General features: G+C 47.8%; 1 protein-coding gene across 1 annotated transcript; it reads left to right on the forward strand.

The window, feature by feature from the left end:
- The first annotated feature begins 598 nt into the window (after positions 1-598).
- Positions 599-10,143, forward strand: LOC310756915 (E3 ubiquitin-protein ligase TRIM39-like). The gene is made up of 6 exons (XM_083601851.1): positions 599-1,230; positions 3,301-3,396; positions 5,611-5,841; positions 7,073-7,095; positions 7,682-7,800; positions 9,160-10,143. Exons 1-6 carry the CDS (start codon positions 772-774, stop codon positions 9,666-9,668), a joined length of 1,437 nt encoding a protein of 478 aa, XP_083457977.1. The 5' UTR covers positions 599-771; the 3' UTR covers positions 9,669-10,143.
- The last annotated feature ends 2,349 nt before the right edge of the window (positions 10,144-12,492 follow it).

Consider the following 12,492-nt stretch of genomic DNA (forward strand, 5'->3'; position numbering starts at 1 on the left):
TGTGGTTGTAAGTTTGGGCCCCCGGTGGGGAACTGGGTGGGTGAAGGCATAGGCAAAAGCCAGGCTGCTGCGACAGGAAGACACGGGAGTGGGAAAGGGATCAAGTGAAGGAATTGTGGTTTATCTCTTAATTTGTATAAATGTAACCTTTGTATATATAACTTTAGTATTGCTGTTTTAAGTTGTCCGTTACTTTGTGGTAGCTCCACACTCTATAGCACACACACGTTCAAAGCCCATAACCACCCCCCAAAAATAATGGGAACTGTAGTTTAAGGGTACCAGGAATTGGAACTCTTCGAGGGGAAAATGGCAGTTCCTGGGATTCTCTGTGCATCAAATCTGCTTCTTGTGGATCTGCCCCTGACTCCAGGCGTGGAGGAAAACCTTTGGCCTGCCAGGTGTTGTTGAACTACAACTCCCAACAGCCCCATCAAGCAAGCAAGCACGGGCCAAGCCGTGGGTGGTGGGAACTGTAGTTCAGCGACGTCTGCGGGCCAAAATTTTCCCCGCGCCTGCTTTACTTTATGTACACCCCTTGGAGATAATTTCTCATGCAGTAAGCGGTGTAGAAATAGCCACGTATTTAGCTTCCACGCGGCCCCCCCTCTCCGAGTTTCCTTTTATCGTGCTCACCCACTTCTGGCTTTCTCCCCGCCTACTTTCGGTTTCGGGTGGCGGCTGTTTATTTTTGCACGCCTGAGCAAGAAAGAGGCAGGCGGTGCCAGCCGGGGCCGTTGCAAAAAAGCGCTGCTTCTCCCTTCTTCCTCCATGGCCTCCGCCGCCGCCGCCCGCGCCCTGCGGGAAGAGCTCTTCTGCCCGATTTGCCTGGATTACTTCGGCGACCCGGTGATCCTGAGCTGCGAGCACAACTTCTGCCGCGCCTGCATCACCACCTACTGGAGCGGCCTGGGCGGCGGCTGCTTCCCCTGCCCGCAGTGCAGGAAGAGGTCCCGCTCCGGGAAGCTCCGGCCCAACGCGCAGCTGGGCAAAGTGGCCGAGAGGGCCAAGGAGCTGGCCTCGCTCGCCGGCTCCTCTCCGGGCGCGCCTTCCCCGCCGCCGCCCGGCAGCAGCAGCCCAGGATCGGGGCCGGTGTGCCGGCAGCACCAGGAGCCGCTGAAGTTGTTCTGCCGGGCGGACGAGGCTCTCATCTGCGTGGTTTGCGACAGATCCAAGGAGCACCGATCTCACGCGGTGGTCCCCGCGGACGAGGCAGCCGAGGAGTACAAGGTAAAGGCAGCGAGAGGAGCGGCGCCTTCCCACGAAGTTCCCGTCGGAAGGAATGACGCCCCCTCCCCCGCAGTCAAGTTCATTGCCTTCAGTAGGGCTACTCGTGAGTAAGGCGAACTTTGCACGCAACCCAGAATAGTGGGAAGGATCGTAGCTTGGGGTGCGTTTGCTCCAGTGATTTCTGTTCAGGAGATACTTGCATTAAAAACAAAACATTATTTTGCTTTTGAAGGGGGGGGCGAGGTGAGAGATTTGGGGGTGCATTTTGCACGCAAAGGATTTCTTAGGAATGGCAGCATCCCTCCTTATTGCTTTATGTATTGAAACAATAAAAGAAACACACACAACACATATGCAGTGTAGCTAAAGTTACATCATATACAGTGGTACCTCGGGTTACATACGCTTCAGGTTACAGACGCTTCAGGTTACCGATTCAGCTAACCCAGAAATATTACCTCGGGTTAAGAACTTTGTTTCAGGATGAGAACAGAAATTGCACGGCAGCAGCAGGAGGCCCCATTAGCTAAAGTGGTGCTTCAGGTTAAGAACAGTTTCAGGTTAAGAACGGACCTCTGGAACGAATTAAGTTCTTAACCCGAGGTACCACTGTACTTCACACATATCAGCTTTACGTAGATATATATACCATTACATGTAATTTATAGTGTCCATATAAAGATTTATTAATTGTATGAAAAACCATGAATCCACAAAACGCCAACAGTCCAAGATCGTATTCATAAATATCCTTCCCTGTTTCTAGAGCAGCTTTTGGGGAATCTTCAGCCCTGTGAATGACCTGAACTACAACTCCCATCGCGCCTGCTCATTGGCCATGCTGGTTGGGACTGATGGGAGTTGGCACCCGACAATAAATGGAAGGCCACAAGTTCCCTGTCTGTGCTGTTATGTGCACTTGAATGTAAATATGCAGAACTATAGTTCACTGCCTACTTCCTTTCCATCGCCCAACACACTGCCTATTCTTATCCTACGCCAGAACAGAATGCATGCTAAAAGCAAGCTAAAATCTAGCCATTCATCTGTCTGGCGGGAGGAAGAGCAGAGTCCAGCTCTCATCTCGCCCCTCTAAACACCAAAGTTTTCTAGCTTTTTTAAAAAAAGATCTCTGCATGCACTGTAGCGAAATCAGACTCATTGAGGATCTGTTTGCACACCAAACAGGGGAACACGGGCTGCAAAAACTACTGTACAGTGGTACCTTGGGTTAAGTACTTAATTCGTTCCGGAGGTCCGTTCTTAACCTGAAACGGTTCTTAACCTGAAGCATCACTTTAGCTAATGGGGCCTCCCGCTGCTGCCGCGCCGCCGCTGTGCAATTTCTGTTCTCATTCTGAAGCAAAATTCTTAACCTGAAGCACTATTTCTGGGTTAGCGGAGTCTGTAACCTGAAGCGTATGTAACCTGAGGTACCACTGTACTTCTGCAAGCAGTAAGAGCTTGGTGTGCAGCAGATGTTAATGGTTTCCTGTCCGCTTCAGCTCCACGCAAGCATGCATTTGAAACCCTGTGCAGGAAAGAAGTTTCTCAGCGGTGGTTTTGTAGTAGGGAAATGGCTGGTGGGGAAAAGAGTTAAAGCATTTATTTTCCCCTCCACCTGCTTCTTCCACTCTCAGCCTCTGCCCCTCCAGTGGATCAGTGGATTTTTCAAGTTAAAACAGGCTGTTGGCTACTGTTTCTGTTTGCATATGTTTGCACTTTGTTTGCAAACATTCTGTTTGCACTTTGGTTCTTAGACACTGTTGCCTATGAACTGCAGTGGCAGGACATTTTGAGATGGAAGGCTTTTAAGCGTTCACATTTCTGGAGCCTTGCCATTGTCTGAAATGGTTTTTCAGGATCCTCCTACCAGGCGCTTGCAGGAACCTAGAACTAGAACCTTGCAGGAAAGAGTGCACACCTTGTAAGGAGGCTTGAGGTCCTACACCTCTCAGGAGTATTTGGGCATCCTAGAACTGCCTATGATCTGCTTGCAGAACGATGCAGAAACCCAGAACTGCCCACTCCCTAAGCCTTGAACATCCATCTGCTCATTGCTTTTGGCAGGCCCAGTTTCAGCACCACCTGGCCTTGTTGAAAAGCGAGAGGGACAGCAGGGAGGTCCTTGCAGTGAACCAAGGGAAGAGGCTGGAGATGCTGCTGGTAAGTTTGCCTCCTTAGGCAAAGCTGTCTTCTTCTTCTTCTTCTTACCACGACCATCTGGCTGGGTTTCCCCAGCCACTCTGGGTGGCTCTCAACAGAATATTAAAAACACAATAAAACATCAAACATTGAAAACTTCCCTAAACAGGGCTGCCTTCAGATGTCTTCTAAAAGTCAGATAGTTGTTTATTTCCTTGACATCTGATGGGAGGGCGTTCCACAGGGAGGGCGCCACTACCGAGAAGGCCCTCTGCCTGGTTCCCTGTAACTTGGCTTCTCGCAGTGAGGGAACCGCCAGAAGGGCCTCGGAGCTGAACCTCAGTGTCCGGGGTGAACGATGGGAGTGGAGATGCTCCTTCAGGTATATTTGGGGCTTGAGTGACATCACTTAGAAAAGAGGCACATTTTGTGTCAGAATGTGTGTGTCCATCCGGCAAACGCTGTCAGACCAGCTGGGGCAACAAATAGCAACAGCAGCTCTTGAAACAATGGTGCCGCAGATCAACATGTGTAAATCTGGGTGGCACACGTATGTATATAGTTAGCAATTAAGAGGCAAATGCCAGTCTAGGCTACACAGACAGAGAGCAGTTGTGCTGCTGAATCGATAGCACACAGTGCCCCAATCTGTACCTTGTAGGGGAGAGTTTCCCAAACTTGGGTCTCTGGCTGCTTTTGGACTACAATTCCCATCATCCCTGACCACTGGTCCTGTTATCTAGGGATGATGGGAGTTGTAGTCCCAAAACATCTGGAGGGCCGAGTTTGCCTATGCCTGCCTTAAAGGTAAAGGGAGCCCCGACCACTAGGTCCAGTCATGACCGACTCTGGGGTTGCGATGCTCATCTCGCTTTATTGGCCGAGGGAGCCGGCGTACAGCTTCCGGGTCATGTGGCTAGCATGACTAAGCTGCTTCTGGTGAACCAGAGCAGCGCACGGAAACACTGTTTACCTTCCCGCCAGAGCAGTACCTATTTATCTACTTGCACTTTGACGTGCTTTCGAACTGCTAGGTTGGCAGGAGCAGGGACCAAGCAACGGGAGTTCACCCCATCGCGGGGATTCGAACCGCCGACCTTCTGATCGGCAGTCCTAGGCTCTGTGGTTTAACCCACAGCGCCACCCGCGTCCCAATATGCCTGCCTTAGATGTAAGCAAAACCCCAAGCATAAGACCCAAACTAGACATGGTGGCAAATGCCTGGGGTAAGGTCGTTAGCTGACACCATGCATTCAAAGTACGTTATTCTCCCTCTCCCCCCGCCCCCCAGGATCCTGGGAATTGTAGTTTGTTAAAGGCTTGTTGGTAATCGTAGCTTTGTTATGGACGGTACCTGTGTGTTTTGTGGCTTTGTATTGTAAACCGCCTTGTGATCCCTGGATGAAGGGCAGTATAGAAATCAACAAATAAACAAAGCAATAGCTTTGTGAGGGGTAAATCACAGCGCTCAGGGTTCTTTGTGGGGAGACCATGTGTTTTAAATGTGTGTATGCAGCCAAAACGTTGCAGGCCTCCCTGCTACCTCAAATGGCGGACTGTGAAGTGCAGCCAAGATGGGGGGACTCGCTAAACTTCTCAGGGCCTGTTTGCAGAACTCCCACAGGCATCTTGTTGGCCACTTGGGGAGCAGGCTGCTGGATGAGACGGTACATCTAGGTTATTAGGACATGCAATCACATAGTATTAATGGATGTTACTGGGCAAATCATAGAGTTGAGGCTGTGCTGGGAAGCTTGCAGTAGGCCAAAGGGAGGCAATATGGTTCCCCACTTCACCCCCAATAGGAACATAGGAAGCTACAGGGTTTCAACTTGGGTTATCTCCTAGCCTTACCTGGAAATGGCGGGGATTGAACCTGGAATCTTTTGTATGCAAGCTGGATGCTGAGCGCCAGCCTTCCCCAAATGTTGTTGGACTCTGACCTCCCATCAGGTCAAGCCCAAGGAGGGGCAACTGCATGCAAACCTAAGAGAGAGCCTTGCGTCCTCACAGCGGCTGAGCAGTTGCTTGTGGGAAGCCCAGCAAGTAGGATTCAATCAAAAGGGCGCCCTCCCCTCCTGTATTTTCCAGCGACTGGTATCCAGGAGCATTGCTGAACTTACTTGACTCCGATACTCTGGTTTTGCTGCAGCAAGCAAGGAGAAAAGGTGCTTTTCGATGTTACCTGTCCTTACCCTTTTGGAATGGCACCGTTTCCCGTTCCTTCCTCCGCAGGGTCGTGCGGAAGCCGAGAGGCAGAGAACTGCCCACGTGTTCCAGCAGTTAAGGAAGACCCTGCAGGACAGGGAGAGCCATGTCCTACAGGGGCTTTCGGAAGTGGCCAGCGAGCTGGAGAGAAGGCAGCGGGAGAATGAGAGCAAGATCCTGCAGGGGGCGCCGCTTCTGCGAGGACTGATAGTTGAGCTGGAGCAAATTTGTCAGCGGCCAGATACTGAGCTCCTCAAGGTAAAAGCAGTGGTGTGGTGGTTCAGTGTCGTTTGTGTGGAGAGTGGGGTTGAAGACACATTGCTATTTTTGCAGCAGTGTTCCTGTCTCCACCGTCTTGGAGCTGCCCAGTCAGCATGAAAGGGAGAGTTTTTAAGCCACTGCATACTCCAAAGCCAAGCGCTTTGGGAACATTGAAAACAGAAGGTGCTTCTGTTTCGAGAGAATAGTGTGCGAGATCTGTTAACGTACAATGAAACCTCCCGGAAAACACAACTATAAGTTATTTTTATTTTTACTTTTTTTAAAAAAAAATATTTTGTTTTACATATTTAAATTTATAATCATACCGCAACACACCCAAAATTACAAGATTCTCTCAAATCTCTGGACTTCCCACCTACCCCTCCGTGGGTTCTGTTGTTAATCCTTTTCTACTGCATTTTTTCAATAGTCCATATTTTATATAAGTCCATTTTCTCCATAGTACTTGCAAATTACGAGTGTTATATTCATCTGTTTACAGTGGTATCCAAGATAAATTATAAATTTCCCCTATCCTTTCTTAAAGTTCTGGTCTTTTTGGTTCCTGAGCTTTCCCGTCAGTTTAGCCATTTTGGCATAGTTCAACAACTTGATTTGCCATTTTTCTCTGGTAGGGACTTTATCTTCTTTCAATCTCTGGGCTAACAACATCCGTGCAGCTGTCTTCGCATACATAAAAAGTCTTTTCTGCGCCCTTGGAATTCCAGCACCCACAATTCCTAATAGAAAAGCCTCTGGTTAGTTTTTTTATAAAAAAGTTATTTTAAACCTTTTTTTCAGTTCAATGTATATCATTTCCCAGAATACTTTTATTACCTTACATGTCCACCACATATGATACGAGGTGCCTTCTTTTTCTTTACATTTCTAACAGACATTTGTACCTTTCTTATACATTTTTGCTAACTTACTAGGAGCACAGTATAAGACTTGCTTCGGTGCAGCAGCCTCTAAACTCCCTGCAAACAGATTGGAAAGAATGCTTGGTAAACAGGTCGTCTGGAAGCACTCAAAAGCAATAGACTACAAATATACAAATTTAATAAGCCGTCCCGCCACAAAATTAGACTTCAGCGAGAGCCCAGTTCATACATTACTCCCCACCCTACCACATAGTTCTTGGAGGAATTTTGAGTTGTGAATTATGATACTGTGAAAGGGCACCCCTTAAAATTCTGCTTTCTCTCTGTTTCTTTCCCTCCTTTAGGATGCTGGGAGCCTCTTGAAGAGGTAAGCAACTGTGGTTGTAAGTGTGATTTATTCTGTCAACAACTAGCCTGAGAAGCTTGTAAGCTTGTATCTACCTTCAGTCATGCTCAAAGCAGACCCGTTGAAATTAATAGATGCTGTTAATTTAAAGATAAAGGGACCCCTGACCATTAGGTCCAGTCGTGGCCGACTCTGGGGTTGGGGCACTCATCTCGCTTTATTGGCCAAGGGAGCTGGCGTACAGCTTCTGGGTCATGTGGCCAGCTTGACTAAGCCGCTTCTGGCGAACCAGAGCAGCGCACAGAAATGCCGTTTACCTTCCCGCCGGAGCCGTACCTATTTATCTACTTGCACTTTGATGTGCTTTCGAACTGCTAGGTTGGCAGGAGCAGGGACCGAGCAACAGGAGCTCACCCCGTCGCAGGGATTCAAACCGCCGACCTTCTGATCGGCAAGTCCTAGGCTCCGTGGTTTAACCCACAGCGCCACCCACATCGTCGCTTCAGTTTCAGTGCATCTGCTCTGTAGTTGAATACAGCCCAGAGTTTCTGCCAAACAGGATTATGTGCCTAGAAGCCACCTGATTTTTCTCTCTCTTTCGCGGTAGGTGCAAAAACTGGAACTTTCCAAAATGGTCGCCAGTGTCCACCATGGAATTGGAAGAGAGAATTTCCCATCTCTCTCGGAAGAAGACTGCCCTGTGGGAGCATATGAACGAGATGAGAGGTTAGTACTTTGCACTAACTTCTTTGCGCAACAAAACGCAGGTGCACTGTGGAACTCACTGCTACAAGAGGCAGTGAAGGCCACCAACTTGGCTGGTTTATTAAAAAAACCTAGTCATTCATGGAACATCAGTGGCTATCAATTGGAACTAGCCACAATGGCTTTGTCCTACCTTTGGCTCTTCCTATGTTAATATAGTAGCATTGATGATGTTAGTTATATCCTAGACATGGTACTTCCAAGAAGGGATGGGAAGAAGGTCTCCTCCTCCCTCCCCCTTTTTTTTTACAATGGACATTGAATAAGTTCAGGTGGAGTTGGGTTTTTAGTGTAGAGTGGTCAGGAGAACGGGTATAGAGACAAAAGCATGCCAGGGATTACTATACCACTTCCATTATACAAAAATCCACTTATCCAAACATGAGGAATTAGTACCCTAAGCCTCGCTATACACACCACAGATTCAGATATCCAAACAGTTGAATCTGCATGTAGCACAGTAAACAAATAACCGGCCTTGAGCAAGCCTTAATTTTTTGTTTTGCTGGTTTGCGGCAGCAACCATGAAACCGTGGTAGAAAGGGGAGGAGGTAGATTGGACAAGTAAGATCATTTCCCCCTTCCTTGTTTGCCTTTTGCAAGGTTTCAGAGGGTTTTCCCTGTTTGTTTTGTTTTTCGTTTCGGGGTCAAAACTCCATGGCCGGGAACACATTAGAAATTTCCACGTAGGAATCCAGGGAAATTGTTGTCTCGTTAAGAAAATGTTTGCTTTTACAAGCAATTTCCTGAGAATGCAGTGTGTTTGGATAGCGAGACTTGCATTTATATGCCGTGCTTTTTTTTCTAGAAAAAGAGGTGCAGGAACTCTCACCTTTTGGGGATGAAATAAATAAAAAAATAGAAAAAATTGTCCAGTAGCACCTTAGTGACCAACTAAGTTCGTTCTGGGTATAAGCTTTCATGTGCATGCACACTTCTTCAGATACACTGAAAGAAGTCACCAGACCCTTATATATAGTGGGAGGGTGGGGTGGGGTGGACAACCCTAAGTTGTTGAGCTTTTAGAGGCACCACAGCCACTTTTAGGGGTGCCTCCGATTGAGTTCCAGCTGAAAAACAGCCCTGTTTAGATGTAAAAAAATAAATGCCTCCAGTAACCTCCTTCCAATGGAATCCAAACATAGTAAGCTCTGCACTGCTGAAATGTCTCATTGCTCAGGGAATTGGAGCGAGCGCAATAATACTAAGCTGGGCAGCCAGTTTCTCTTTTTATTAATAATCTAGAGTGGAAGATCTTATCTGTGCATGCGCTTCATATGTGATGTAGATAGAGGCACACATTCCTCTGTGTTATTACAGAGATCATCACCTTGGATCCCGATTCAGCTCATCCCAACCTGGCGATTTCAGCTGACCGGAGGACCGTGAGCCGCAGGGATGGCTTCCCATCTTACCTCGACACTTCCAGAAGATTCCACCCCTCCTTCTGTGTTCTGGGCTCTGAGGGCTTCCTGAGCGGCCGCCACAACTGGCTGGTAGATGTGAAAGGCCGCTGCGGTTGGGCCCTTGGTGTAGCTCAGGAATCTGTGGAAAGGAAGAGGCCTGTGGTACTTCAACCAGAACGTGGGATTTGGGCTGTGGAGTTGGGGCCCTACCAGCTCCTTCCTGCAACGCCAGCAAATGTGGCAGAGCCAGAGACTCTGACCCGTAGGATTCTCGTTAGCTTGGACTATGAGGCAGGGCGGGTGATGTTCTCTGACCCTTGTAGCTCAGAAACACTCTTCACCTTGAGGGGCTCCTTCACAGAGAAGCTTTACCCTTTCTTTTGGCTGTGGTCCCCTGAGGCCTCTCTCACACTGTGTCCCTGAGGCAAAGTTGAGGGGTGGAAAGGAACGGGAGATGCTGTTGCTTGATCACAGTCTTCTGCCCTGGAGTGATGTGGGGAAAAAGAAAGAACAACTTGCACTGGTTCACCCACAAAACTATTTTTGTTAACTCCCAATACACAAGGTCATTCAAACTGATTCCGGGTCTGTGAGTCCTGTTGGAGCCAAATAGAACTCAGAATCTGCCATAGTCTGTATCGGGTTGGCAAAGGATGATGGGAGTTGAAGTCCAACAGCGGGTGGTGGGCCACACCATCCCTTGATCTATAGGCAATCGTGCATTACTAAACCCGTGTTTGCTGATGAGTGCCCTGGATAGAGTGCTGCATGTCGGCTGGGGAGGTTTGGGTTCAATTCAGCACATGGTTGCAAAGTGTACCGCGTCCCCTCAAAAAGTATCACTTTGTCTCTGCCGAATCTACCTCACAGGGTTGAATAAATAGAGAATAAACATGCACATTGCCTTGAGCTCTTGAGGTCAGGCATGATGGGAGTTGTACTCCAATAACTCTGGGAGGGCACTTGCTTCAGAAGACAGATGGGATCAAAATGTAGTCATAAATGAGAAGGCCCAGCGTGAGAGGGAGGTGCCTCCATCCTGTACTTCCTAGTTTTCTCCTGCAAATATTCTGTAATGGTGTTTCCCCCCCTCAGCTGTGCAAAAAGTAATTAAATATAGTGGAGATGAGGGTTAAACATTCCTTATCAAAGTCAATTTGATAAAGGAAGACTTTGGGGTCAAATGTTTTGGCATATAAAGGAAACCACAAGTCTGGGGGTGTTGTTTGCTTCATAACGTCTAGCTCCATGCCTGGGCTAATATAACTTGAGTCTGGTGCCTTATTACATACTGCCCAGTCTCAAATCTTTCATTTTTGGGCAAGGTGATTGAGTGGTTGCTGAACAACTCCAGGCACACCTGGAAGAAGCGGACCATTTGGATCCCTTCCAGTCGGGATTCAGGCCTCGTCATGGGACTGAAACTGCCTTGGTCGCTTGATTATCTCCGGTGAGCTAGGGACAAAGGTGAGAGCTGTTTCCTAGTTCTGCTGGATCTCTCAGCGGCATTTGATACCATCGACCATAACATCCTTCTGGACCATCTAGAGGAGCTGGGGGCACTGTTATACAGTGGTTCCGCTCCTTCCTCCTGGGCCGTGTTCAGAAAGTGGGGGGGGGGATGAGTGTTCAGACCCCTGGGCTCTCACTCAGGGTTCTGTCTTCTCCCCCATGCTTTTCAACATCTACATGCAGCCGCTGGGAGAGATCATCAGTGGGTTTGGTTTGAAGATGGCAATCGTATTACATCAGTCAAAACAAAAAAAAATTTTTCCTTCCAGTAGCACCTTAAAGACCAACTAAGTTAGTTCTTGGTATGAGCTTTCGTGTGCATGCACACTTCTTCAGATACACAGCATTAAGTTCGTAATTAAGTTCATAAGTGTGCATGCACACGAAAGCTCATACCAAGAACTAACTTAGTTGGTCTTTAAGGTGCTACTGGAAGGAAAAAAATTTTTTTGTTTTGACTATGGCAGACCAACACGGCTACCTATCTGTATTACATCAGGTTAAATATACCCAACTTGCTCAACCGTTCCTCTTAAGGCTTGATTTCTGGACCCTTTATTATCTTGGTCGTCCTCCTCTGCATTCATTTCTACCCCTCCAAGAGCTACAATGCCCAATGTTTGTCTTTTAGTTAATTTATGTATCACCCTTTGTCAGAGGACCACAGGGTCATTCACAATGTAAAAACAATCCAGTTTCCTGTGAAGAAGGATTGTTTTAACCACTCTGGGAATTGTAGCTGTTGGGGTGGAATAGGAGTCTCCCCACAACTATGAAACTGCAGCTCCCATAATTATTCACATAACTATTCACATCCGAAGGCAGTCCTGTCTAGGGAAGCTTTTTAATGTGTAATATTTTATGTTTTTTACATACAGCGGTACCTCGGGTTACAAACACTTCGGGTTACGGACTCTGCTAACTCAGAAGTAGTACTTTGGGTTAAGAACTTTACCTCAGGATGAGAACAGAAATTGCGCGGCGGCGGCAGCGGGAGGCCCCATTAGCTTAAGTGGTACCTCAGGTTAAGAATGGTTTCAGGTTAAGAACGGACCTCCAGAACGAATTAAGTTCGTAACCAGAGGTACCACTTTATGTTGAAAGCCACACAGAGTGGCTGGCGCCACCCAGTCAGATGGTTGGGGTACAAATAATAAAGGTATTGTTATTATTATTGGTACCATTGTCCTTTAAATGTGAGGTGTGAATGTGGCCTAAATTCCTGAGTGCTGTGAGTTCTTCATTAAGCCTTCGTGGGCAGCACGTGGTTGGCCTGACTGAATTACTGACAGCCCTGCCTCCTGTAGAGGTGGTTTGGGGCCTGCTTAAAGGGACAGTCACAATAAAAACTATTCTCTTCAGAGTCAGTAATCAGGAGGATGCAGCATTGTCCTGAAGAGAGATTCTGAATCCCATAAGGTCAAAGGCACTGTTTCTTCATTGTTGCCTTATACGCACCCAACCCAGTCTCAATTCTTTTATTTGCCATCTTGCGTAGGCCTCCCACTGCAAGGGGATGTGTTGACTTACGAATCAAACGCAGCGACGGCAATGACTCATGCGCAGCTTCGGTGAGCAGCAAATGGTCCCAGATAGGCTGTTAGTGGCACAGGAGATGGGTTTCCATGCTCACTGATTGTCCATTATGGGCCAGGTAATGGCTTTTCAGAGATTGCACCTAAAGAAGCGTGCTTTGGAGGTTGCTTGGTGCAGTTCAGGACACGGCGCCTGTGAC

Source organism: Podarcis filfolensis, assembly GCF_964270895.1.
Source record: "Podarcis filfolensis genome assembly, chromosome: 2".
NCBI classification, from domain to species: domain Eukaryota; kingdom Metazoa; phylum Chordata; class Lepidosauria; order Squamata; family Lacertidae; genus Podarcis; species Podarcis filfolensis.